Source organism: Trachurus japonicus, chromosome 21 (assembly GCF_045865225.1).
Source record: "Trachurus japonicus isolate A0001 chromosome 21, Traja_1.0".
In the NCBI taxonomy this organism is placed as follows: Eukaryota; Metazoa; Chordata; class Actinopteri; order Carangiformes; family Carangidae; genus Trachurus; species Trachurus japonicus.
In genome coordinates, this window is record NC_140927.1 from 2457528 (window position 1) to 2479123 (window position 21596).

Sequence of the window (21596 nt, forward strand, 5' to 3'; positions counted from 1 at the left end):
GTGTATTGCACTGAGTTCAGGCCATCAGTTTTCCAAAAGGTTGTAGAGTACGTGGTAGAAGTCGAAGTCAGATTCCATCATCTTTAATTCACACACAAAACCGTTGGACAGGTGAAGCTAAAATTATGTCTCACATCTTGTGCTCCCTAGTGGACAAACAGGTGCCGGGAAGGGATGTTGTGTTCTTGCTGGATGGATCGGATGGCACTAGAACTGGATTCCCAGCTATGCGAGACTTTGTGCAAAGAGTAGTAGAGACACTCAGTGTGGATGACAACAAAGACCGTGTCTCAGTGGTTCAGTACAGCAGAGATCCAACTGTCCAGTTCTATCTGAACACGTACACCACAAAGGGCGAGATCCTCGACACTGTCAGAGGTTTGAGGCACAAAGGCGGAAGACCCCTCAACACAGGAGCAGCTCTCCAGCACTTGAGGGATAATGTCTTCACGCCCTCTGCCGGGAGCAGGCGGCTGCAGGGAGTTCCACAGGTCCTGATATTGCTAAGTGGTGGAAGGTCTTTTGACAGTGTGGCCGCACCAGCCTCTGCTCTCAAGCAGCTGGGTGTGTTGACCTTTGCCATTGGAACCAGGGGTTCTGACAGCAGAGAACTGCAGGAGATAGCACACGATCCCAGTTCCGCTCTATCCGTGTCTGAATTCACTGACCTTCCCAGTGTCCAAAAGCAGCTTCAGTCCTCTGTGGAGGCTGTGGTTACTGATGTCACCCCAGAATCACCAACTGTACTTGGTACGTTAACTTGCACGTCCTCTTGCCCCAAGGGCTAAGTGACTTGTTTCACCTGCAGCCAGGGAAAGAAAAATCAGCACGATGTGCGTTTAGCTTCCATGTGTGTATTTGAGGAGAGGCCCTGGTGGGCTTTCCTCCTCCTTAAAGTGGAAGTAGGCCAGTCGTTGTAGTTTCTTTGAAACAAAGAAAAGCAGGGAAGAGAAAGAAAGAGATAGTTCCCCACTTGATGATGGTGATGATGAATAGTTGTGGAGTATACTTTTTACAATGTTTTTATTTCACTTGCTGTCTTCCTGTCTTTTCTCAGTTGACACTGCCAAAAAGGATGTCGTATTCCTTCTGGACAGTTCAGATGGCACAAGAAATGGCTTCCCTGCCATGCGTGAATTTGTTGAGAGAGCTGTGGAGAAGCTGAATGTTGGACAAAACAGAGACCGTGTCTCAGTGGTCCAGTACAGCAGAGACGCAGAGGTCAATTTCTATCTGAACACTTACACCACGAGAGAGGATGTTGTGGATTCAGTCAGAGGGCTGAGACACAAAGGAGGCAGACCCCTCAACACCGGGGCAGCCCTCCAGTACGTCAGGGACAACGTCTTTACAAACTCCTCCGGGAGTAGGCGCCTGCAAGGCGTTCCACAGATGTTGATCGTGCTGACTGGTGGAAGGTCTTTTGACACTGTAGATGCCCCGGCCTCTGCTCTCAAACAGCAGGGCGTCTCTGTGATTGCTATCGGAACAAGGGGCTCTGACAATAGAGAGCTGCAGAAGATATCGTATGAACCCAGTCTTGCCCTATCAGTGTCTGAGTTCACTGACCTCCCCAGTGTCCAAGAACAGCTCTCCTCAGCAATGAGCACAGTGGTAGTGAGGGCCACGCCGGTGACTCCAACAGTGACTGGTAAGAAATCCACCGACTCTTACATTCCAGGCTCAGGCTAGGAGGCACGATGACATGTAGTAATAGTGTATTGCACTGAGTTCAGGCCATCAGTTTTCCAAAAGGTTGTAGAGTACGTGGTAGAAGTCGAAGTCAGATTCCATCATCTTTAATTCACACACAAAACCGTTGGACAGGTGAAGCTAAAATATGTCTCACATCTTGTGCTCCCTAGTGGACAAACAGGTGCCGGGAAGGGATGTTGTGTTCTTGCTGGATGGATCGGATGGCACTAGAACTGGATTCCCAGCTATGCGAGACTTTGTGCAAAGAGTAGTAGAGACACTCAGTGTGGATGACAACAAAGACCGTGTCTCAGTGGTTCAGTACAGCAGAGATCCAACTGTCCAGTTCTATCTGAACACGTACACCACAAAGGGCGAGATCCTCGACACTGTCAGAGGTTTGAGGCACAAAGGCGGAAGACCCCTCAACACAGGAGCAGCTCTCCAGCACTTGAGGGATAATGTCTTCACGCCCTCTGCCGGGAGCAGGCGGCTGCAGGGAGTTCCACAGGTCCTGATATTGCTAAGTGGTGGAAGGTCTTTTGACAGTGTGGCCGCACCAGCCTCTGCTCTCAAGCAGCTGGGTGTGTTGACCTTTGCCATTGGAACCAGGGGTTCTGACAGCAGAGAACTGCAGGAGATAGCACACGATCCCAGTTCCGCTCTATCCGTGTCTGAATTCACTGACCTTCCCAGTGTCCAAAAGCAGCTTCAGTCCTCTGTGGAGGCTGTGGTTACTGATGTCACCCCAGAATCACCAACTGTACTTGGTACGTTAACTTGCACGTCCTCTTGCCCCAAGGGCTAAGTGACTTGTTTCACCTGCAGCCAGGGAAAGAAAAATCAGCACGATGGGCGTTTAGCTTCCATGTGTGTATTTGAGGAGAGGCCCTGGTGGGCTTTCCTCCTCCTTAAAGTGGAAGTAGGCCAGTCGTTGTAGTTTCTTTGAAACAAAGAAAAGCAGGGAAGAGAAAGAAAGAGATAGTTCCCCACTTGATGATGGTGATGATGAATAGTTGTGGAGTATACTTTTTACAATGTTTTTATTTCACTTGCTGTCTTCCTGTCTTTTCTCAGTTGACACTGCCAAAAAGGATGTCGTATTCCTTCTGGACAGTTCAGATGGCACAAGAAATGGCTTCCCTGCCATGCGTGAATTTGTTGAGAGAGCTGTGGAGAAGCTGAATGTTGGACAAAACAGAGACCGTGTCTCAGTGGTCCAGTACAGCAGAGACGCAGAGGTCAATTTCTATCTGAACACTTACACCACGAGAGAGGATGTTGTGGATTCAGTCAGAGGGCTGAGACACAAAGGAGGCAGACCCCTCAACACCGGGGCAGCCCTCCAGTACGTCAGGGACAACGTCTTTACAAACTCCTCCGGGAGTAGGCGCCTGCAAGGCGTTCCACAGATGTTGATCGTGCTGACTGGTGGAAGGTCTTTTGACACTGTAGATGCCCCGGCCTCTGCTCTCAAACAGCAGGGCGTCTCTGTGATTGCTATCGGAACAAGGGGCTCTGACAATAGAGAGCTGCAGAAGATATCGTATGAACCCAGTCTTGCCCTATCAGTGTCTGAGTTCACTGACCTCCCCAGTGTCCAAGAACAGCTCTCCTCAGCAATGAGCACAGTGGTAGTGAGGGCCACGCCGGTGACTCCAACAGTGACTGGTAAGAAATCCACCGACTCTTACATTCCAGGCTCAGGCTAGGAGGCACGATGACATGTAGTAATAGTGTATTGCACTGAGTTCAGGCCATCAGTTTTCCAAAAGGTTGTAGAGTACGTGGTAGAAGTCGAAGTCAGATTCCATCATCTTTAATTCACACACAAAACCGTTGGACAGGTGAAGCTAAAATACTGTATGTCTCACATCTTGTGCTCCCTAGTGGACAAACAGGTGCCGGGAAGGGATGTTGTGTTCTTGCTGGATGGATCGGATGGCACTAGAACTGGATTCCCAGCTATGCGAGACTTTGTGCAAAGAGTAGTAGAGACACTCAGTGTGGATGACAACAAAGACCGTGTCTCAGTGGTTCAGTACAGCAGAGATCCAACTGTCCAGTTCTATCTGAACACGTACACCACAAAGGGCGAGATCCTCGACACTGTCAGAGGTTTGAGGCACAAAGGCGGAAGACCCCTCAACACAGGAGCAGCTCTCCAGCACTTGAGGGATAATGTCTTCACGCCCTCTGCCGGGAGCAGGCGGCTGCAGGGAGTTCCACAGGTCCTGATATTGCTAAGTGGTGGAAGGTCTTTTGACAGTGTGGCCGCACCAGCCTCTGCTCTCAAGCAGCTGGGTGTGTTGACCTTTGCCATTGGAACCAGGGGTTCTGACAGCAGAGAACTGCAGGAGATAGCACACGATCCCAGTTCCGCTCTATCCGTGTCTGAATTCACTGACCTTCCCAGTGTCCAAAAGCAGCTTCAGTCCTCTGTGGAGGCTGTGGTTACTGATGTCACCCCAGAATCACCAACTGTACTTGGTACGTTAACTTGCACGTCCTCTTGCCCCAAGGGCTAAGTGACTTGTTTCACCTGCAGCCAGGGAAAGAAAAATCAGCACGATGGGCGTTTAGCTTCCATGTGTGTATTTGAGGAGAGGCCCTGGTGGGCTTTCCTCCTCCTTAAAGTGGAAGTAGGCCAGTCATTGTAGTTTCTTTGAAACAAAGAAAAGCAGGGAAGAGAAAGAAAGAGATAGTTCCCCACTTGATGATGGTGATGATGAATAGTTGTGGAGTATACTTTTTACAATGTTTTTATTTCACTTGCTGTCTTCCTGTCTTTTCTCAGTTGACACTGCCAAAAAGGATGTCGTATTCCTTCTGGACAGTTCAGATGGCACAAGAAATGGCTTCCCTGCCATGCGTGAATTTGTTGAGAGAGCTGTGGAGAAGCTGAATGTTGGACAAAACAGAGACCGTGTCTCAGTGGTCCAGTACAGCAGAGACGCAGAGGTCAATTTCTATCTGAACACTTACACCACGAGAGAGGATGTTGTGGATTCAGTCAGAGGGCTGAGACACAAAGGAGGCAGACCCCTCAACACCGGGGCAGCCCTCCAGTACGTCAGGGACAACGTCTTTACAAACTCCTCCGGGAGTAGGCGCCTGCAAGGCGTTCCACAGATGTTGATCGTGCTGACTGGTGGAAGGTCTTTTGACACTGTAGATGCCCCGGCCTCTGCTCTCAAACAGCAGGGCGTCTCTGTGATTGCTATCGGAACAAGGGGCTCTGACAATAGAGAGCTGCAGAAGATATCGTATGAACCCAGTCTTGCCCTATCAGTGTCTGAGTTCACTGACCTCCCCAGTGTCCAAGAACAGCTCTCCTCAGCAATGAGCACAGTGGTAGTGAGGGCCACGCCGGTGACTCCAACAGTGACTGGTAAGAAATCCACCGACTCTTACATTCCAGGCTCAGGCTAGGAGGCACGATGACATGTAGTAATAGTGTATTGCACTGAGTTCAGGCCATCAGTTTTCCAAAAGGTTGTAGAGTACGTGGTAGAAGTCGAAGTCAGATTCCATCATCTTTAATTCACACACAAAACCGTTGGACAGGTGAAGCTAAAATACTGTATGTCTCACATCTTGTGCTCCCTAGTGGACAAACAGGTGCCGGGAAGGGATGTTGTGTTCTTGCTGGATGGATCGGATGGCACTAGAACTGGATTCCCAGCTATGCGAGACTTTGTGCAAAGAGTAGTAGAGACACTCAGTGTGGATGACAACAAAGACCGTGTCTCAGTGGTTCAGTACAGCAGAGATCCAACTGTCCAGTTCTATCTGAACACGTACACCACAAAGGGCGAGATCCTCGACACTGTCAGAGGTTTGAGGCACAAAGGCGGAAGACCCCTCAACACAGGAGCAGCTCTCCAGCACTTGAGGGATAATGTCTTCACGCCCTCTGCCGGGAGCAGGCGGCTGCAGGGAGTTCCACAGGTCCTGATATTGCTAAGTGGTGGAAGGTCTTTTGACAGTGTGGCCGCACCAGCCTCTGCTCTCAAGCAGCTGGGTGTGTTGACCTTTGCCATTGGAACCAGGGGTTCTGACAGCAGAGAACTGCAGGAGATAGCACACGATCCCAGTTCCGCTCTATCCGTGTCTGAATTCACTGACCTTCCCAGTGTCCAAAAGCAGCTTCAGTCCTCTGTGGAGGCTGTGGTTACTGATGTCACCCCAGAATCACCAACTGTACTTGGTACGTTAACTTGCACGTCCTCTTGCCCCAAGGGCTAAGTGACTTGTTTCACCTGCAGCCAGGGAAAGAAAAATCAGCACGATGTGCGTTTAGCTTCCATGTGTGTATTTGAGGAGAGGCCCTGGTGGGCTTTCCTCCTCCTTAAAGTGGAAGTAGGCCAGTCATTGTAGTTTCTTTGAAACAAAGAAAAGCAGGGAAGAGAAAGAAAGAGATAGTTCCCCACTTGATGATGGTGATGATGAATAGTTGTGGAGTATACTTTTTACAATGTTTTTATTTCACTTGCTGTCTTCCTGTCTTTTCTCAGTTGACACTGCCAAAAAGGATGTCGTATTCCTTCTGGACAGTTCAGATGGCACAAGAAATGGCTTCCCTGCCATGCGTGAATTTGTTGAGAGAGCTGTGGAGAAGCTGAATGTTGGACAAAACAGAGACCGTGTCTCAGTGGTCCAGTACAGCAGAGACGCAGAGGTCAATTTCTATCTGAACACTTACACCACGAGAGAGGATGTTGTGGATTCAGTCAGAGGGCTGAGACACAAAGGAGGCAGACCCCTCAACACCGGGGCAGCCCTCCAGTACGTCAGGGACAACGTCTTTACAAACTCCTCCGGGAGTAGGCGCCTGCAAGGCGTTCCACAGATGTTGATCGTGCTGACTGGTGGAAGGTCTTTTGACACTGTAGATGCCCCGGCCTCTGCTCTCAAACAGCAGGGCGTCTCTGTGATTGCTATCGGAACAAGGGGCTCTGACAATAGAGAGCTGCAGAAGATATCGTATGAACCCAGTCTTGCCCTATCAGTGTCTGAGTTCACTGACCTCCCCAGTGTCCAAGAACAGCTCTCCTCAGCAATGAGCACAGTGGTAGTGAGGGCCACGCCGGTGACTCCAACAGTGACTGGTAAGAAATCCACCGACTCTTACATTCCAGGCTCAGGCTAGGAGGCACGATGACATGTAGTAATAGTGTATTGCACTGAGTTCAGGCCATCAGTTTTCCAAAAGGTTGTAGAGTACGTGGTAGAAGTCGAAGTCAGATTCCATCATCTTTAATTCACACACAAAACCGTTGGACAGGTGAAGCTAAAATATATGTCTCACATCTTGTGCTCCCTAGTGGACAAACAGGTGCCGGGAAGGGATGTTGTGTTCTTGCTGGATGGATCGGATGGCACTAGAACTGGATTCCCAGCTATGCGAGACTTTGTGCAAAGAGTAGTAGAGACACTCAGTGTGGATGACAACAAAGACCGTGTCTCAGTGGTTCAGTACAGCAGAGATCCAACTGTCCAGTTCTATCTGAACACGTACACCACAAAGGGCGAGATCCTCGACACTGTCAGAGGTTTGAGGCACAAAGGCGGAAGACCCCTCAACACAGGAGCAGCTCTCCAGCACTTGAGGGATAATGTCTTCACGCCCTCTGCCGGGAGCAGGCGGCTGCAGGGAGTTCCACAGGTCCTGATATTGCTAAGTGGTGGAAGGTCTTTTGACAGTGTGGCCGCACCAGCCTCTGCTCTCAAGCAGCTGGGTGTGTTGACCTTTGCCATTGGAACCAGGGGTTCTGACAGCAGAGAACTGCAGGAGATAGCACACGATCCCAGTTCCGCTCTATCCGTGTCTGAATTCACTGACCTTCCCAGTGTCCAAAAGCAGCTTCAGTCCTCTGTGGAGGCTGTGGTTACTGATGTCACCCCAGAATCACCAACTGTACTTGGTACGTTAACTTGCACGTCCTCTTGCCCCAAGGGCTAAGTGACTTGTTTCACCTGCAGCCAGGGAAAGAAAAATCAGCACGATGTGCGTTTAGCTTCCATGTGTGTATTTGAGGAGAGGCCCTGGTGGGCTTTCCTCCTCCTTAAAGTGGAAGTAGGCCAGTCATTGTAGTTTCTTTGAAACAAAGAAAAGCAGGGAAGAGAAAGAAAGAGATAGTTCCCCACTTGATGATGGTGATGATGAATAGTTGTGGAGTATACTTTTTACAATGTTTTTATTTCACTTGCTGTCTTCCTGTCTTTTCTCAGTTGACACTGCCAAAAAGGATGTCGTATTCCTTCTGGACAGTTCAGATGGCACAAGAAATGGCTTCCCTGCCATGCGTGAATTTGTTGAGAGAGCTGTGGAGAAGCTGAATGTTGGACAAAACAGAGACCGTGTCTCAGTGGTCCAGTACAGCAGAGACGCAGAGGTCAATTTCTATCTGAACACTTACACCACGAGAGAGGATGTTGTGGATTCAGTCAGAGGGCTGAGACACAAAGGAGGCAGACCCCTCAACACCGGGGCAGCCCTCCAGTACGTCAGGGACAACGTCTTTACAAACTCCTCCGGGAGTAGGCGCCTGCAAGGCGTTCCACAGATGTTGATCGTGCTGACTGGTGGAAGGTCTTTTGACACTGTAGATGCCCCGGCCTCTGCTCTCAAACAGCAGGGCGTCTCTGTGATTGCTATCGGAACAAGGGGCTCTGACAATAGAGAGCTGCAGAAGATATCGTATGAACCCAGTCTTGCCCTATCAGTGTCTGAGTTCACTGACCTCCCCAGTGTCCAAGAACAGCTCTCCTCAGCAATGAGCACAGTGGTAGTGAGGGCCACGCCGGTGACTCCAACAGTGACTGGTAAGAAATCCACCGACTCTTACATTCCAGGCTCAGGCTAGGAGGCACGATGACATGTAGTAATAGTGTATTGCACTGAGTTCAGGCCATCAGTTTTCCAAAAGGTTGTAGAGTACGTGGTAGAAGTCGAAGTCAGATTCCATCATCTTTAATTCACACACAAAACCGTTGGACAGGTGAAGCTAAAATACTGTATGTCTCACATCTTGTGCTCCCTAGTGGACAAACAGGTGCCGGGAAGGGATGTTGTGTTCTTGCTGGATGGATCGGATGGCACTAGAACTGGATTCCCAGCTATGCGAGACTTTGTGCAAAGAGTAGTAGAGACACTCAGTGTGGATGACAACAAAGACCGTGTCTCAGTGGTTCAGTACAGCAGAGATCCAACTGTCCAGTTCTATCTGAACACGTACACCACAAAGGGCGAGATCCTCGACACTGTCAGAGGTTTGAGGCACAAAGGCGGAAGACCCCTCAACACAGGAGCAGCTCTCCAGCACTTGAGGGATAATGTCTTCACGCCCTCTGCCGGGAGCAGGCGGCTGCAGGGAGTTCCACAGGTCCTGATATTGCTAAGTGGTGGAAGGTCTTTTGACAGTGTGGCCGCACCAGCCTCTGCTCTCAAGCAGCTGGGTGTGTTGACCTTTGCCATTGGAACCAGGGGTTCTGACAGCAGAGAACTGCAGGAGATAGCACACGATCCCAGTTCCGCTCTATCCGTGTCTGAATTCACTGACCTTCCCAGTGTCCAAAAGCAGCTTCAGTCCTCTGTGGAGGCTGTGGTTACTGATGTCACCCCAGAATCACCAACTGTACTTGGTACGTTAACTTGCACGTCCTCTTGCCCCAAGGGCTAAGTGACTTGTTTCACCTGCAGCCAGGGAAAGAAAAATCAGCACGATGTGCGTTTAGCTTCCATGTGTGTATTTGAGGAGAGGCCCTGGTGGGCTTTCCTCCTCCTTAAAGTGGAAGTAGGCCAGTCATTGTAGTTTCTTTGAAACAAAGAAAAGCAGGGAAGAGAAAGAAAGAGATAGTTCCCCACTTGATGATGGTGATGATGAATAGTTGTGGAGTATACTTTTTACAATGTTTTTATTTCACTTGCTGTCTTCCTGTCTTTTCTCAGTTGACACTGCCAAAAAGGATGTCGTATTCCTTCTGGACAGTTCAGATGGCACAAGAAATGGCTTCCCTGCCATGCGTGAATTTGTTGAGAGAGCTGTGGAGAAGCTGAATGTTGGACAAAACAGAGACCGTGTCTCAGTGGTCCAGTACAGCAGAGACGCAGAGGTCAATTTCTATCTGAACACTTACACCACGAGAGAGGATGTTGTGGATTCAGTCAGAGGGCTGAGACACAAAGGAGGCAGACCCCTCAACACCGGGGCAGCCCTCCAGTACGTCAGGGACAACGTCTTTACAAACTCCTCCGGGAGTAGGCGCCTGCAAGGCGTTCCACAGATGTTGATCGTGCTGACTGGTGGAAGGTCTTTTGACACTGTAGATGCCCCGGCCTCTGCTCTCAAACAGCAGGGCGTCTCTGTGATTGCTATCGGAACAAGGGGCTCTGACAATAGAGAGCTGCAGAAGATATCGTATGAACCCAGTCTTGCCCTATCAGTGTCTGAGTTCACTGACCTCCCCAGTGTCCAAGAACAGCTCTCCTCAGCAATGAGCACAGTGGTAGTGAGGGCCACGCCGGTGACTCCAACAGTGACTGGTAAGAAATCCACCGACTCTTACATTCCAGGCTCAGGCTAGGAGGCACGATGACATGTAGTAATAGTGTATTGCACTGAGTTCAGGCCATCAGTTTTCCAAAAGGTTGTAGAGTACGTGGTAGAAGTCGAAGTCAGATTCCATCATCTTTAATTCACACACAAAACCGTTGGACAGGTGAAGCTAAAATACTGTATGTCTCACATCTTGTGCTCCCTAGTGGACAAACAGGTGCCGGGAAGGGATGTTGTGTTCTTGCTGGATGGATCGGATGGCACTAGAACTGGATTCCCAGCTATGCGAGACTTTGTGCAAAGAGTAGTAGAGACACTCAGTGTGGATGACAACAAAGACCGTGTCTCAGTGGTTCAGTACAGCAGAGATCCAACTGTCCAGTTCTATCTGAACACGTACACCACAAAGGGCGAGATCCTCGACACTGTCAGAGGTTTGAGGCACAAAGGCGGAAGACCCCTCAACACAGGAGCAGCTCTCCAGCACTTGAGGGATAATGTCTTCACGCCCTCTGCCGGGAGCAGGCGGCTGCAGGGAGTTCCACAGGTCCTGATATTGCTAAGTGGTGGAAGGTCTTTTGACAGTGTGGCCGCACCAGCCTCTGCTCTCAAGCAGCTGGGTGTGTTGACCTTTGCCATTGGAACCAGGGGTTCTGACAGCAGAGAACTGCAGGAGATAGCACACGATCCCAGTTCCGCTCTATCCGTGTCTGAATTCACTGACCTTCCCAGTGTCCAAAAGCAGCTTCAGTCCTCTGTGGAGGCTGTGGTTACTGATGTCACCCCAGAATCACCAACTGTACTTGGTACGTTAACTTGCACGTCCTCTTGCCCCAAGGGCTAAGTGACTTGTTTCACCTGCAGCCAGGGAAAGAAAAATCAGCACGATGTGCGTTTAGCTTCCATGTGTGTATTTGAGGAGAGGCCCTGGTGGGCTTTCCTCCTCCTTAAAGTGGAAGTAGGCCAGTCATTGTAGTTTCTTTGAAACAAAGAAAAGCAGGGAAGAGAAAGAAAGAGATAGTTCCCCACTTGATGATGGTGATGATGAATAGTTGTGGAGTATACTTTTTACAATGTTTTTATTTCACTTGCTGTCTTCCTGTCTTTTCTCAGTTGACACTGCCAAAAAGGATGTCGTATTCCTTCTGGACAGTTCAGATGGCACAAGAAATGGCTTCCCTGCCATGCGTGAATTTGTTGAGAGAGCTGTGGAGAAGCTGAATGTTGGACAAAACAGAGACCGTGTCTCAGTGGTCCAGTACAGCAGAGACGCAGAGGTCAATTTCTATCTGAACACTTACACCACGAGAGAGGATGTTGTGGATTCAGTCAGAGGGCTGAGACACAAAGGAGGCAGACCCCTCAACACCGGGGCAGCCCTCCAGTACGTCAGGGACAACGTCTTTACAAACTCCTCCGGGAGTAGGCGCCTGCAAGGCGTTCCACAGATGTTGATCGTGCTGACTGGTGGAAGGTCTTTTGACACTGTAGATGCCCCGGCCTCTGCTCTCAAACAGCAGGGCGTCTCTGTGATTGCTATCGGAACAAGGGGCTCTGACAATAGAGAGCTGCAGAAGATATCGTATGAACCCAGTCTTGCCCTATCAGTGTCTGAGTTCACTGACCTCCCCAGTGTCCAAGAACAGCTCTCCTCAGCAATGAGCACAGTGGTAGTGAGGGCCACGCCGGTGACTCCAACAGTGACTGGTAAGAAATCCACCGACTCTTACATTCCAGGCTCAGGCTAGGAGGCACGATGACATGTAGTAATAGTGTATTGCACTGAGTTCAGGCCATCAGTTTTCCAAAAGGTTGTAGAGTACGTGGTAGAAGTCGAAGTCAGATTCCATCATCTTTAATTCACACACAAAACCGTTGGACAGGTGAAGCTAAAATACTGTATGTCTCACATCTTGTGCTCCCTAGTGGACAAACAGGTGCCGGGAAGGGATGTTGTGTTCTTGCTGGATGGATCGGATGGCACTAGAACTGGATTCCCAGCTATGCGAGACTTTGTGCAAAGAGTAGTAGAGACACTCAGTGTGGATGACAACAAAGACCGTGTCTCAGTGGTTCAGTACAGCAGAGATCCAACTGTCCAGTTCTATCTGAACACGTACACCACAAAGGGCGAGATCCTCGACACTGTCAGAGGTTTGAGGCACAAAGGCGGAAGACCCCTCAACACAGGAGCAGCTCTCCAGCACTTGAGGGATAATGTCTTCACGCCCTCTGCCGGGAGCAGGCGGCTGCAGGGAGTTCCACAGGTCCTGATATTGCTAAGTGGTGGAAGGTCTTTTGACAGTGTGGCCGCACCAGCCTCTGCTCTCAAGCAGCTGGGTGTGTTGACCTTTGCCATTGGAACCAGGGGTTCTGACAGCAGAGAACTGCAGGAGATAGCACACGATCCCAGTTCCGCTCTATCCGTGTCTGAATTCACTGACCTTCCCAGTGTCCAAAAGCAGCTTCAGTCCTCTGTGGAGGCTGTGGTTACTGATGTCACCCCAGAATCACCAACTGTACTTGGTACGTTAACTTGCACGTCCTCTTGCCCCAAGGGCTAAGTGACTTGTTTCACCTGCAGCCAGGGAAAGAAAAATCAGCACGATGTGCGTTTAGCTTCCATGTGTGTATTTGAGGAGAGGCCCTGGTGGGCTTTCCTCCTCCTTAAAGTGGAAGTAGGCCAGTCATTGTAGTTTCTTTGAAACAAAGAAAAGCAGGGAAGAGAAAGAAAGAGATAGTTCCCCACTTGATGATGGTGATGATGAATAGTTGTGGAGTATACTTTTTACAATGTTTTTATTTCACTTGCTGTCTTCCTGTCTTTTCTCAGTTGACACTGCCAAAAAGGATGTCGTATTCCTTCTGGACAGTTCAGATGGCACAAGAAATGGCTTCCCTGCCATGCGTGAATTTGTTGAGAGAGCTGTGGAGAAGCTGAATGTTGGACAAAACAGAGACCGTGTCTCAGTGGTCCAGTACAGCAGAGACGCAGAGGTCAATTTCTATCTGAACACTTACACCACGAGAGAGGATGTTGTGGATTCAGTCAGAGGGCTGAGACACAAAGGAGGCAGACCCCTCAACACCGGGGCAGCCCTCCAGTACGTCAGGGACAACGTCTTTACAAACTCCTCCGGGAGTAGGCGCCTGCAAGGCGTTCCACAGATGTTGATCGTGCTGACTGGTGGAAGGTCTTTTGACACTGTAGATGCCCCGGCCTCTGCTCTCAAACAGCAGGGCGTCTCTGTGATTGCTATCGGAACAAGGGGCTCTGACAATAGAGAGCTGCAGAAGATATCGTATGAACCCAGTCTTGCCCTATCAGTGTCTGAGTTCACTGACCTCCCCAGTGTCCAAGAACAGCTCTCCTCAGCAATGAGCACAGTGGTAGTGAGGGCCACGCCGGTGACTCCAACAGTGACTGGTAAGAAATCCACCGACTCTTACATTCCAGGCTCAGGCTAGGAGGCACGATGACATGTAGTAATAGTGTATTGCACTGAGTTCAGGCCATCAGTTTTCCAAAAGGTTGTAGAGTACGTGGTAGAAGTCGAAGTCAGATTCCATCATCTTTAATTCACACACAAAACCGTTGGACAGGTGAAGCTAAAATACTGTATGTCTCACATCTTGTGCTCCCTAGTGGACAAACAGGTGCCGGGAAGGGATGTTGTGTTCTTGCTGGATGGATCGGATGGCACTAGAACTGGATTCCCAGCTATGCGAGACTTTGTGCAAAGAGTAGTAGAGACACTCAGTGTGGATGACAACAAAGACCGTGTCTCAGTGGTTCAGTACAGCAGAGATCCAACTGTCCAGTTCTATCTGAACACGTACACCACAAAGGGCGAGATCCTCGACACTGTCAGAGGTTTGAGGCACAAAGGCGGAAGACCCCTCAACACAGGAGCAGCTCTCCAGCACTTGAGGGATAATGTCTTCACGCCCTCTGCCGGGAGCAGGCGGCTGCAGGGAGTTCCACAGGTCCTGATATTGCTAAGTGGTGGAAGGTCTTTTGACAGTGTGGCCGCACCAGCCTCTGCTCTCAAGCAGCTGGGTGTGTTGACCTTTGCCATTGGAACCAGGGGTTCTGACAGCAGAGAACTGCAGGAGATAGCACACGATCCCAGTTCCGCTCTATCCGTGTCTGAATTCACTGACCTTCCCAGTGTCCAAAAGCAGCTTCAGTCCTCTGTGGAGGCTGTGGTTACTGATGTCACCCCAGAATCACCAACTGTACTTGGTACGTTAACTTGCACGTCCTCTTGCCCCAAGGGCTAAGTGACTTGTTTCACCTGCAGCCAGGGAAAGAAAAATCAGCACGATGTGCGTTTAGCTTCCATGTGTGTATTTGAGGAGAGGCCCTGGTGGGCTTTCCTCCTCCTTAAAGTGGAAGTAGGCCAGTCATTGTAGTTTCTTTGAAACAAAGAAAAGCAGGGAAGAGAAAGAAAGAGATAGTTCCCCACTTGATGATGGTGATGATGAATAGTTGTGGAGTATACTTTTTACAATGTTTTTATTTCACTTGCTGTCTTCCTGTCTTTTCTCAGTTGACACTGCCAAAAAGGATGTCGTATTCCTTCTGGACAGTTCAGATGGCACAAGAAATGGCTTCCCTGCCATGCGTGAATTTGTTGAGAGAGCTGTGGAGAAGCTGAATGTTGGACAAAACAGAGACCGTGTCTCAGTGGTCCAGTACAGCAGAGACGCAGAGGTCAATTTCTATCTGAACACTTACACCACGAGAGAGGATGTTGTGGATTCAGTCAGAGGGCTGAGACACAAAGGAGGCAGACCCCTCAACACCGGGGCAGCCCTCCAGTACGTCAGGGACAACGTCTTTACAAACTCCTCCGGGAGTAGGCGCCTGCAAGGCGTTCCACAGATGTTGATCGTGCTGACTGGTGGAAGGTCTTTTGACACTGTAGATGCCCCGGCCTCTGCTCTCAAACAGCAGGGCGTCTCTGTGATTGCTATCGGAACAAGGGGCTCTGACAATAGAGAGCTGCAGAAGATATCGTATGAACCCAGTCTTGCCCTATCAGTGTCTGAGTTCACTGACCTCCCCAGTGTCCAAGAACAGCTCTCCTCAGCAATGAGCACAGTGGTAGTGAGGGCCACGCCGGTGACTCCAACAGTGACTGGTAAGAAATCCACCGACTCTTACATTCCAGGCTCAGGCTAGGAGGCACGATGACATGTAGTAATAGTGTATTGCACTGAGTTCAGGCCATCAGTTTTCCAAAAGGTTGTAGAGTACGTGGTAGAAGTCGAAGTCAGATTCCATCATCTTTAATTCACACACAAAACCGTTGGACAGGTGAAGCTAAAATATGTCTCACATCTTGTGCTCCCTAGTGGACAAACAGGTGCCGGGAAGGGATGTTGTGTTCTTGCTGGATGGATCGGATGGCACTAGAACTGGATTCCCAGCTATGCGAGACTTTGTGCAAAGAGTAGTAGAGACACTCAGTGTGGATGACAACAAAGACCGTGTCTCAGTGGTTCAGTACAGCAGAGATCCAACTGTCCAGTTCTATCTGAACACGTACACCACAAAGGGCGAGATCCTCGACACTGTCAGAGGTTTGAGGCACAAAGGCGGAAGACCCCTCAACACAGGAGCAGCTCTCCAGCACTTGAGGGATAATGTCTTCACGCCCTCTGCCGGGAGCAGGCGGCTGCAGGGAGTTCCACAGGTCCTGATATTGCTAAGTGGTGGAAGGTCTTTTGACAGTGTGGCCGCACCAGCCTCTGCTCTCAAGCAGCTGGGTGTGTTGACCTTTGCCATTGGAACCAGGGGTTCTGACAGCAGAGAACTGCAGGAGATAGCACACGATCCCAGTTCCGCTCTATCCGTGTCTGAATTCACTGACCTTCCCAGTGTCCAAAAGCAGCTTCAGTCCTCTGTGGAGGCTGTGGTTACTGATGTCACCCCAGAATCACCAACTGTACTTGGTACGTTAACTTGCACGTCCTCTTGCCCCAAGGGCTAAGTGACTTGTTTCACCTGCAGCCAGGGAAAGAAAAATCAGCACGATGTGCGTTTAGCTTCCATGTGTGTATTTGAGGAGAGGCCCTGGTGGGCTTTCCTCCTCCTTAAAGTGGAAGTAGGCCAGTCATTGTAGTTTCTTTGAAACAAAGAAAAGCAGGGAAGAGAAAGAAAGAGATAGTTCCCCACTTGATGATGGTGATGATGAATAGTTGTGGAGTATACTTTTTACAATGTTTTTATTTCACTTGCTGTCTTCCTGTCTTTTCTCAGTTGACACTGCCAAAAAGGATGTCGTATTCCTTCTGGACAGTTCAGATGGCACAAGAAATGGCTTCCCTGCCATGCGTGAATTTGTTGAGAGAGCTGTGGAGAAGCTGAATGTTGGACAAAACAGAGACCGTGTCTCAGTGGTCCAGTACAGCAGAGACGCAGAGGTCAATTTCTATCTGAACACTTACACCACGAGAGAGGATGTTGTGGATTCAGTCAGAGGGCTGAGACACAAAGGAGGCAGACCCCTCAACACCGGGGCAGCCCTCCAGTACGTCAGGGACAACGTCTTTACAAACTCCTCCGGGAGTAGGCGCCTGCAAGGCGTTCCACAGATGTTGATCGTGCTGACTGGTGGAAGGTCTTTTGACACTGTAGATGCCCCGGCCTCTGCTCTCAAACAGCAGGGCGTCTCTGTGATTGCTATCGGAACAAGGGGCTCTGACAATAGAGAGCTGCAGAAGATATCGTATGAACCCAGTCTTGCCCTATCAGTGTCTGAGTTCACTGACCTCCCCAGTGTCCAAGAACAGCTCTCCTCAGCAATGAGCACAGTGGTAGTGAGGGCCACGCCGGTGACTCCAACAGTGACTGGTAAGAAATCCACCGACTCTTACATTCCAGGCTCAGGCTAGGAGGCACGATGACATGTAGTAATAGTGTATTGCACTGAGTTCAGGCCATCAGTTTTCCAAAAGGTTGTAGAGTACGTGGTAGAAGTCGAAGTCAGATTCCATCATCTTTAATTCACACACAAAACCGTTGGACAGGTGAAGCTAAAATATGTCTCACATCTTGTGCTCCCTAGTGGACAAACAGGTGCCGGGAAGGGATGTTGTGTTCTTGCTGGATGGATCGGATGGCACTAGAACTGGATTCCCAGCTATGCGAGACTTTGTGCAAAGAGTAGTAGAGACACTCAGTGTGGATGACAACAAAGACCGTGTCTCAGTGGTTCAGTACAGCAGAGATCCAACTGTCCAGTTCTATCTGAACACGTACACCACAAAGGGCGAGATCCTCGACACTGTCAGAGGTTTGAGGCACAAAGGCGGAAGACCCCTCAACACAGGAGCAGCTCTCCAGCACTTGAGGGATAATGTCTTCACGCCCTCTGCCGGGAGCAGGCGGCTGCAGGGAGTTCCACAGGTCCTGATATTGCTAAGTGGTGGAAGGTCTTTTGACAGTGTGGCCGCACCAGCCTCTGCTCTCAAGCAGCTGGGTGTGTTGACCTTTGCCATTGGAACCAGGGGTTCTGACAGCAGAGAACTGCAGGAGATAGCACACGATCCCAGTTCCGCTCTATCCGTGTCTGAATTCACTGACCTTCCCAGTGTCCAAAAGCAGCTTCAGTCCTCTGTGGAGGCTGTGGTTACTGATGTCACCCCAGAATCACCAACTGTACTTGGTACGTTAACTTGCACGTCCTCTTGCCCCAAGGGCTAAGTGACTTGTTTCACCTGCAGCCAGGGAAAGAAAAATCAGCACGATGTGCGTTTAGCTTCCATGTGTGTATTTGAGGAGAGGCCCTGGTGGGCTTTCCTCCTCCTTAAAGTGGAAGTAGGCCAGTCATTGTAGTTTCTTTGAAACAAAGAAAAGCAGGGAAGAGAAAGAAAGAGATAGTTCCCCACTTGATGATGGTGATGATGAATAGTTGTGGAGTATACTTTTTACAATGTTTTTATTTCACTTGCTGTCTTCCTGTCTTTTCTCAGTTGACACTGCCAAAAAGGATGTCGTATTCCTTCTGGACAGTTCAGATGGCACAAGAAATGGCTTCCCTGCCATGCGTGAATTTGTTGAGAGAGCTGTGGAGAAGCTGAATGTTGGACAAAACAGAGACCGTGTCTCAGTGGTCCAGTACAGCAGAGACGCAGAGGTCAATTTCTATCTGAACACTTACACCACGAGAGAGGATGTTGTGGATTCAGTCAGAGGGCTGAGACACAAAGGAGGCAGACCCCTCAACACCGGGGCAGCCCTCCAGTACGTCAGGGACAACGTCTTTACAAACTCCTCCGGGAGTAGGCGCCTGCAAGGCGTTCCACAGATGTTGATCGTGCTGACTGGTGGAAGGTCTTTTGACACTGTAGATGCCCCGGCCTCTGCTCTCAAACAGCAGGGCGTCTCTGTGATTGCTATCGGAACAAGGGGCTCTGACAATAGAGAGCTGCAGAAGATATCGTATGAACCCAGTCTTGCCCTATCAGTGTCTGAGTTCACTGACCTCCCCAGTGTCCAAGAACAGCTCTCCTCAGCAATGAGCACAGTGGTAGTGAGGGCCACGCCGGTGACTCCAACAGTGACTGGTAAGAAATCCACCGACTCTTACATTCCAGGCTCAGGCTAGGAGGCACGATGACATGTAGTAATAGTGTATTGCACTGAGTTCAGGCCATCAGTTTTCCAAAAGGTTGTAGAGTACGTGGTAGAAGTCGAAGTCAGATTCCATCATCTTTAATTCACACACAAAACCGTTGGACAGGTGAAGCTAAAATATGTCTCACATCTTGTGCTCCCTAGTGGACAAACAGGTGCCGGGAAGGGATGTTGTGTTCTTGCTGGATGGATCGGATGGCACTAGAACTGGATTCCCAGCTATGCGAGACTTTGTGCAAAGAGTAGTAGAGACACTCAGTGTGGATGACAACAAAGACCGTGTCTCAGTGGTTCAGTACAGCAGAGATCCAACTGTCCAGTTCTATCTGAACACGTACACCACAAAGGGCGAGATCCTCGACACTGTCAGAGGTTTGAGGCACAAAGGCGGAAGACCCCTCAACACAGGAGCAGCTCTCCAGCACTTGAGGGATAATGTCTTCACGCCCTCTGCCGGGAGCAGGCGGCTGCAGGGAGTTCCACAGGTCCTGATATTGCTAAGTGGTGGAAGGTCTTTTGACAGTGTGGCCGCACCAGCCTCTGCTCTCAAGCAGCTGGGTGTGTTGACCTTTGCCATTGGAACCAGGGGTTCTGACAGCAGAGAACTGCAGGAGATAGCACACGATCCCAGTTCCGCTCTATCCGTGTCTGAATTCACTGACCTTCCCAGTGTCCAAAAGCAGCTTCAGTCCTCTGTGGAGGCTGTGGTTACTGATGTCACCCCAGAATCACCAACTGTACTTGGTACGTTAACTTGCACGTCCTCTTGCCCCAAGGGCTAAGTGACTTGTTTCACCTGCAGCCAGGGAAAGAAAAATCAGCACGATGGGCGTTTAGCTTCCATGTGTGTATTTGAGGAGAGGCCCTGGTGGGCTTTCCTCCTCCTTAAAGTGGAAGTAGGCCAGTCATTGTAGTTTCTTTGAAACAAAGAAAAGCAGGGAAGAGAAAGAAAGAGATAGTTCCCCACTTGATGATGGTGATGATGAATAGTTGTGGAGTATACTTTTTACAATGTTTTTATTTCACTTGCTGTCTTCCTGTCTTTTCTCAGTTGACACTGCCAAAAAGGATGTCGTATTCCTTCTGGACAGTTCAGATGGCACAAGAAATGGCTTCCCTGCCATGCGTGAATTTGTTGAGAGAGCTGTGGAGAAGCTGAATGTTGGACAAAACAGAGACCGTGTCTCAGTGGTCCAGTACAGCAGAGACGCAGAGGTCAATTTCTATCTGAACACTTACACCACGAGAGAGGATGTTGTGGATTCAGTCAGAGGGCTGAGACACAAAGGAGGCAGACCCCTCAACACCGGGGCAGCCCTCCAGTACGTCAGGGACAACGTCTTTACAAACTCCTCCGGGAGTAGGCGCCTGCAAGGCGTTCCACAGATGTTGATCGTGCTGACTGGTGGAAGGTCTTTTGACACTGTAGATGCCCCGGCCTCTGCTCTCAAACAGCAGGGCGTCTCTGTGATTGCTATCGGAACAAGGGGCTCTGACAATAGAGAGCTGCAGAAGATATCGTATGAACCCAGTCTTGCCCTATCAGTGTCTGAGTTCACTGACCTCCCCAGTGTCCAAGAACAGCTCTCCTCAGCAATGAGCACAGTGGTAGTGAGGGCCACGCCGGTGACTCCAACAGTGACTGGTAAGAAATCCACCGACTCTTACATTCCAGGCTCAGGCTAGGAGGCACGATGACATGTAGTAATAGTGTATTGCACTGAGTTCAGGCCATCAGTTTTCCAAAAGGTTGTAGAGTACGTGGTAGAAGTCGAAGTCAGATTCCATCATCTTTAATTCACACACAAAACCGTTGGACAGGTGAAGCTAAAATATATGTCTCACATCTTGTGCTCCCTAGTGGACAAACAGGTGCCGGGAAGGGATGTTGTGTTCTTGCTGGATGGATCGGATGGCACTAGAACTGGATTCCCAGCTATGCGAGACTTTGTGCAAAGAGTAGTAGAGACACTCAGTGTGGATGACAACAAAGACCGTGTCTCAGTGGTTCAGTACAGCAGAGATCCAACTGTCCAGTTCTATCTGAACACGTACACCACAAAGGGCGAGATCCTCGACACTGTCAGAGGTTTGAGGCACAAAGGCGGAAGACCCCTCAACACAGGAGCAGCTCTCCAGCACTTGAGGGATAATGTCTTCACGCCCTCTGCCGGGAGCAGGCGGCTGCAGGGAGTTCCACAGGTCCTGATATTGCTAAGTGGTGGAAGGTCTTTTGACAGTGTGGCCGCACCAGCCTCTGCTCTCAAGCAGCTGGGTGTGTTGACCTTTGCCATTGGAACCAGGGGTTCTGACAGCAGAGAACTGCAGGAGATAGCACACGATCCCAGTTCCGCTCTATCCGTGTCTGAATTCACTGACCTTCCCAGTGTCCAAAAGCAGCTTCAGTCCTCTGTGGAGGCTGTGGTTACTGATGTCACCCCAGAATCACCAACTGTACTTGGTACGTTAACTTGCACGTCCTCTTGCCCCAAGGGCTAAGTGACTTGTTTCACCTGCAGCCAGGGAAAGAAAAATCAGCACGATGGGCGTTTAGCTTCCATGTGTGTATTTGAGGAGAGGCCCTGGTGGGCTTTCCTCCTCCTTAAAGTGGAAGTAGGCCAGTCATTGTAGTTTCTTTGAAACAAAGAAAAGCAGGGAAGAGAAAGAAAGAGATAGTTCCCCACTTGATGATG

The 21596-nt window shown here is 49.9% G+C and overlaps 25 protein-coding genes across 25 annotated transcripts in view; all 25 read left to right on the top strand.

Annotated features, from left to right (window-relative positions):
* The window catches only part of LOC146964610 (collagen alpha-3(VI) chain-like), a 4167-nt gene extending 3250 nt beyond the window's left edge, over positions 1–917 (top strand). Inside the window, exon 5 of the mRNA XM_085765943.1 lies at positions 151–917. Coding sequence (XP_085622069.1) covers positions 151–788 — 638 coding nt within the window. The 3' untranslated portion in view covers positions 789–917. The remainder of the gene's footprint in view (positions 1–150) is intronic.
* A 138-nt stretch (positions 918–1055) lies between these two features.
* LOC146964611 (collagen alpha-3(VI) chain-like) lies at positions 1056–1849 on the top strand. Its single transcript, XM_085765963.1, has one exon. The coding sequence runs from the start codon at positions 1129–1131 to the stop codon at positions 1690–1692; it is 564 nt and encodes a 187-aa protein (XP_085622089.1). The 5' UTR covers positions 1056–1128; the 3' UTR covers positions 1693–1849.
* On the top strand, positions 1841–2548 carry LOC146964612 (collagen alpha-1(XII) chain-like). Its single transcript, XM_085765956.1, has one exon. It carries the CDS (start codon positions 1841–1843, stop codon positions 2501–2503), a length of 663 nt encoding a protein of 220 aa, XP_085622082.1. The 3' UTR covers positions 2504–2548.
* A 222-nt stretch (positions 2549–2770) lies between these two features.
* On the top strand, positions 2771–3407 carry LOC146964613 (collagen alpha-3(VI) chain-like). The gene has a single exon (XM_085766431.1). It carries the CDS (start codon positions 2844–2846, stop codon positions 3405–3407), a length of 564 nt encoding a protein of 187 aa, XP_085622557.1. The 5' UTR covers positions 2771–2843.
* A 153-nt stretch (positions 3408–3560) lies between these two features.
* On the top strand, positions 3561–4256 carry LOC146964614 (collagen alpha-1(XII) chain-like). The gene has a single exon (XM_085765957.1). It carries the CDS (start codon positions 3561–3563, stop codon positions 4221–4223), a length of 663 nt encoding a protein of 220 aa, XP_085622083.1. The 3' UTR covers positions 4224–4256.
* A 234-nt stretch (positions 4257–4490) lies between these two features.
* On the top strand, positions 4491–5127 carry LOC146964615 (collagen alpha-3(VI) chain-like). Its single transcript, XM_085766432.1, has one exon. The coding sequence runs from the start codon at positions 4564–4566 to the stop codon at positions 5125–5127; it is 564 nt and encodes a 187-aa protein (XP_085622558.1). The 5' UTR covers positions 4491–4563.
* A 153-nt stretch (positions 5128–5280) lies between these two features.
* Positions 5281–6050, top strand: LOC146964616 (collagen alpha-1(XII) chain-like). Its single transcript, XM_085765954.1, has one exon. The coding sequence runs from the start codon at positions 5281–5283 to the stop codon at positions 5941–5943; it is 663 nt and encodes a 220-aa protein (XP_085622080.1). The 3' UTR covers positions 5944–6050.
* A 160-nt stretch (positions 6051–6210) lies between these two features.
* On the top strand, positions 6211–6847 carry LOC146964617 (collagen alpha-3(VI) chain-like). Its single transcript, XM_085766433.1, has one exon. The coding sequence runs from the start codon at positions 6284–6286 to the stop codon at positions 6845–6847; it is 564 nt and encodes a 187-aa protein (XP_085622559.1). The 5' UTR covers positions 6211–6283.
* Positions 6848–6997: 150 nt separating this feature from the next.
* Positions 6998–7767, top strand: LOC146964618 (collagen alpha-1(XII) chain-like). Its single transcript, XM_085765946.1, has one exon. It carries the CDS (start codon positions 6998–7000, stop codon positions 7658–7660), a length of 663 nt encoding a protein of 220 aa, XP_085622072.1. The 3' UTR covers positions 7661–7767.
* A 160-nt stretch (positions 7768–7927) lies between these two features.
* Positions 7928–8564, top strand: LOC146964619 (collagen alpha-3(VI) chain-like). Its single transcript, XM_085766434.1, has one exon. It carries the CDS (start codon positions 8001–8003, stop codon positions 8562–8564), a length of 564 nt encoding a protein of 187 aa, XP_085622560.1. The 5' UTR covers positions 7928–8000.
* Positions 8565–8717: 153 nt separating this feature from the next.
* LOC146964620 (collagen alpha-1(XII) chain-like) lies at positions 8718–9487 on the top strand. Its single transcript, XM_085765949.1, has one exon. The coding sequence runs from the start codon at positions 8718–8720 to the stop codon at positions 9378–9380; it is 663 nt and encodes a 220-aa protein (XP_085622075.1). The 3' UTR covers positions 9381–9487.
* Positions 9488–9647: 160 nt separating this feature from the next.
* LOC146964621 (collagen alpha-3(VI) chain-like) lies at positions 9648–10284 on the top strand. The gene has a single exon (XM_085766435.1). It carries the CDS (start codon positions 9721–9723, stop codon positions 10282–10284), a length of 564 nt encoding a protein of 187 aa, XP_085622561.1. The 5' UTR covers positions 9648–9720.
* A 153-nt stretch (positions 10285–10437) lies between these two features.
* LOC146964622 (collagen alpha-1(XII) chain-like) lies at positions 10438–11207 on the top strand. The gene has a single exon (XM_085765950.1). The coding sequence runs from the start codon at positions 10438–10440 to the stop codon at positions 11098–11100; it is 663 nt and encodes a 220-aa protein (XP_085622076.1). The 3' UTR covers positions 11101–11207.
* A 160-nt stretch (positions 11208–11367) lies between these two features.
* LOC146964623 (collagen alpha-3(VI) chain-like) lies at positions 11368–12168 on the top strand. The gene has a single exon (XM_085765962.1). It carries the CDS (start codon positions 11441–11443, stop codon positions 12002–12004), a length of 564 nt encoding a protein of 187 aa, XP_085622088.1. The 5' UTR covers positions 11368–11440; the 3' UTR covers positions 12005–12168.
* On the top strand, positions 12158–12820 carry LOC146964624 (collagen alpha-1(XII) chain-like). The gene has a single exon (XM_085765951.1). It carries the CDS (start codon positions 12158–12160, stop codon positions 12818–12820), a length of 663 nt encoding a protein of 220 aa, XP_085622077.1.
* Positions 12821–13160: 340 nt separating this feature from the next.
* Positions 13161–13724, top strand: LOC146964625 (collagen alpha-3(VI) chain-like). The gene has a single exon (XM_085766436.1). The coding sequence runs from the start codon at positions 13161–13163 to the stop codon at positions 13722–13724; it is 564 nt and encodes a 187-aa protein (XP_085622562.1).
* Positions 13725–13877: 153 nt separating this feature from the next.
* LOC146964626 (collagen alpha-1(XII) chain-like) lies at positions 13878–14540 on the top strand. Its single transcript, XM_085765952.1, has one exon. It carries the CDS (start codon positions 13878–13880, stop codon positions 14538–14540), a length of 663 nt encoding a protein of 220 aa, XP_085622078.1.
* A 340-nt stretch (positions 14541–14880) lies between these two features.
* On the top strand, positions 14881–15444 carry LOC146964627 (collagen alpha-3(VI) chain-like). Its single transcript, XM_085766437.1, has one exon. It carries the CDS (start codon positions 14881–14883, stop codon positions 15442–15444), a length of 564 nt encoding a protein of 187 aa, XP_085622563.1.
* A 148-nt stretch (positions 15445–15592) lies between these two features.
* On the top strand, positions 15593–16255 carry LOC146964628 (collagen alpha-1(XII) chain-like). Its single transcript, XM_085765953.1, has one exon. The coding sequence runs from the start codon at positions 15593–15595 to the stop codon at positions 16253–16255; it is 663 nt and encodes a 220-aa protein (XP_085622079.1).
* A 340-nt stretch (positions 16256–16595) lies between these two features.
* On the top strand, positions 16596–17159 carry LOC146964629 (collagen alpha-3(VI) chain-like). The gene has a single exon (XM_085766455.1). The coding sequence runs from the start codon at positions 16596–16598 to the stop codon at positions 17157–17159; it is 564 nt and encodes a 187-aa protein (XP_085622581.1).
* Positions 17160–17307: 148 nt separating this feature from the next.
* LOC146964630 (collagen alpha-1(XII) chain-like) lies at positions 17308–17970 on the top strand. The gene has a single exon (XM_085765955.1). It carries the CDS (start codon positions 17308–17310, stop codon positions 17968–17970), a length of 663 nt encoding a protein of 220 aa, XP_085622081.1.
* Positions 17971–18237: 267 nt separating this feature from the next.
* On the top strand, positions 18238–18874 carry LOC146964631 (collagen alpha-3(VI) chain-like). Its single transcript, XM_085766457.1, has one exon. It carries the CDS (start codon positions 18311–18313, stop codon positions 18872–18874), a length of 564 nt encoding a protein of 187 aa, XP_085622583.1. The 5' UTR covers positions 18238–18310.
* Positions 18875–19022: 148 nt separating this feature from the next.
* Positions 19023–19718, top strand: LOC146964632 (collagen alpha-1(XII) chain-like). Its single transcript, XM_085765958.1, has one exon. The coding sequence runs from the start codon at positions 19023–19025 to the stop codon at positions 19683–19685; it is 663 nt and encodes a 220-aa protein (XP_085622084.1). The 3' UTR covers positions 19686–19718.
* A 234-nt stretch (positions 19719–19952) lies between these two features.
* Positions 19953–20589, top strand: LOC146964633 (collagen alpha-3(VI) chain-like). The gene has a single exon (XM_085766460.1). The coding sequence runs from the start codon at positions 20026–20028 to the stop codon at positions 20587–20589; it is 564 nt and encodes a 187-aa protein (XP_085622586.1). The 5' UTR covers positions 19953–20025.
* A 150-nt stretch (positions 20590–20739) lies between these two features.
* Positions 20740–21435, top strand: LOC146964634 (collagen alpha-1(XII) chain-like). Its single transcript, XM_085765947.1, has one exon. The coding sequence runs from the start codon at positions 20740–20742 to the stop codon at positions 21400–21402; it is 663 nt and encodes a 220-aa protein (XP_085622073.1). The 3' UTR covers positions 21403–21435.
* The last annotated feature ends 161 nt before the right edge of the window (positions 21436–21596 follow it).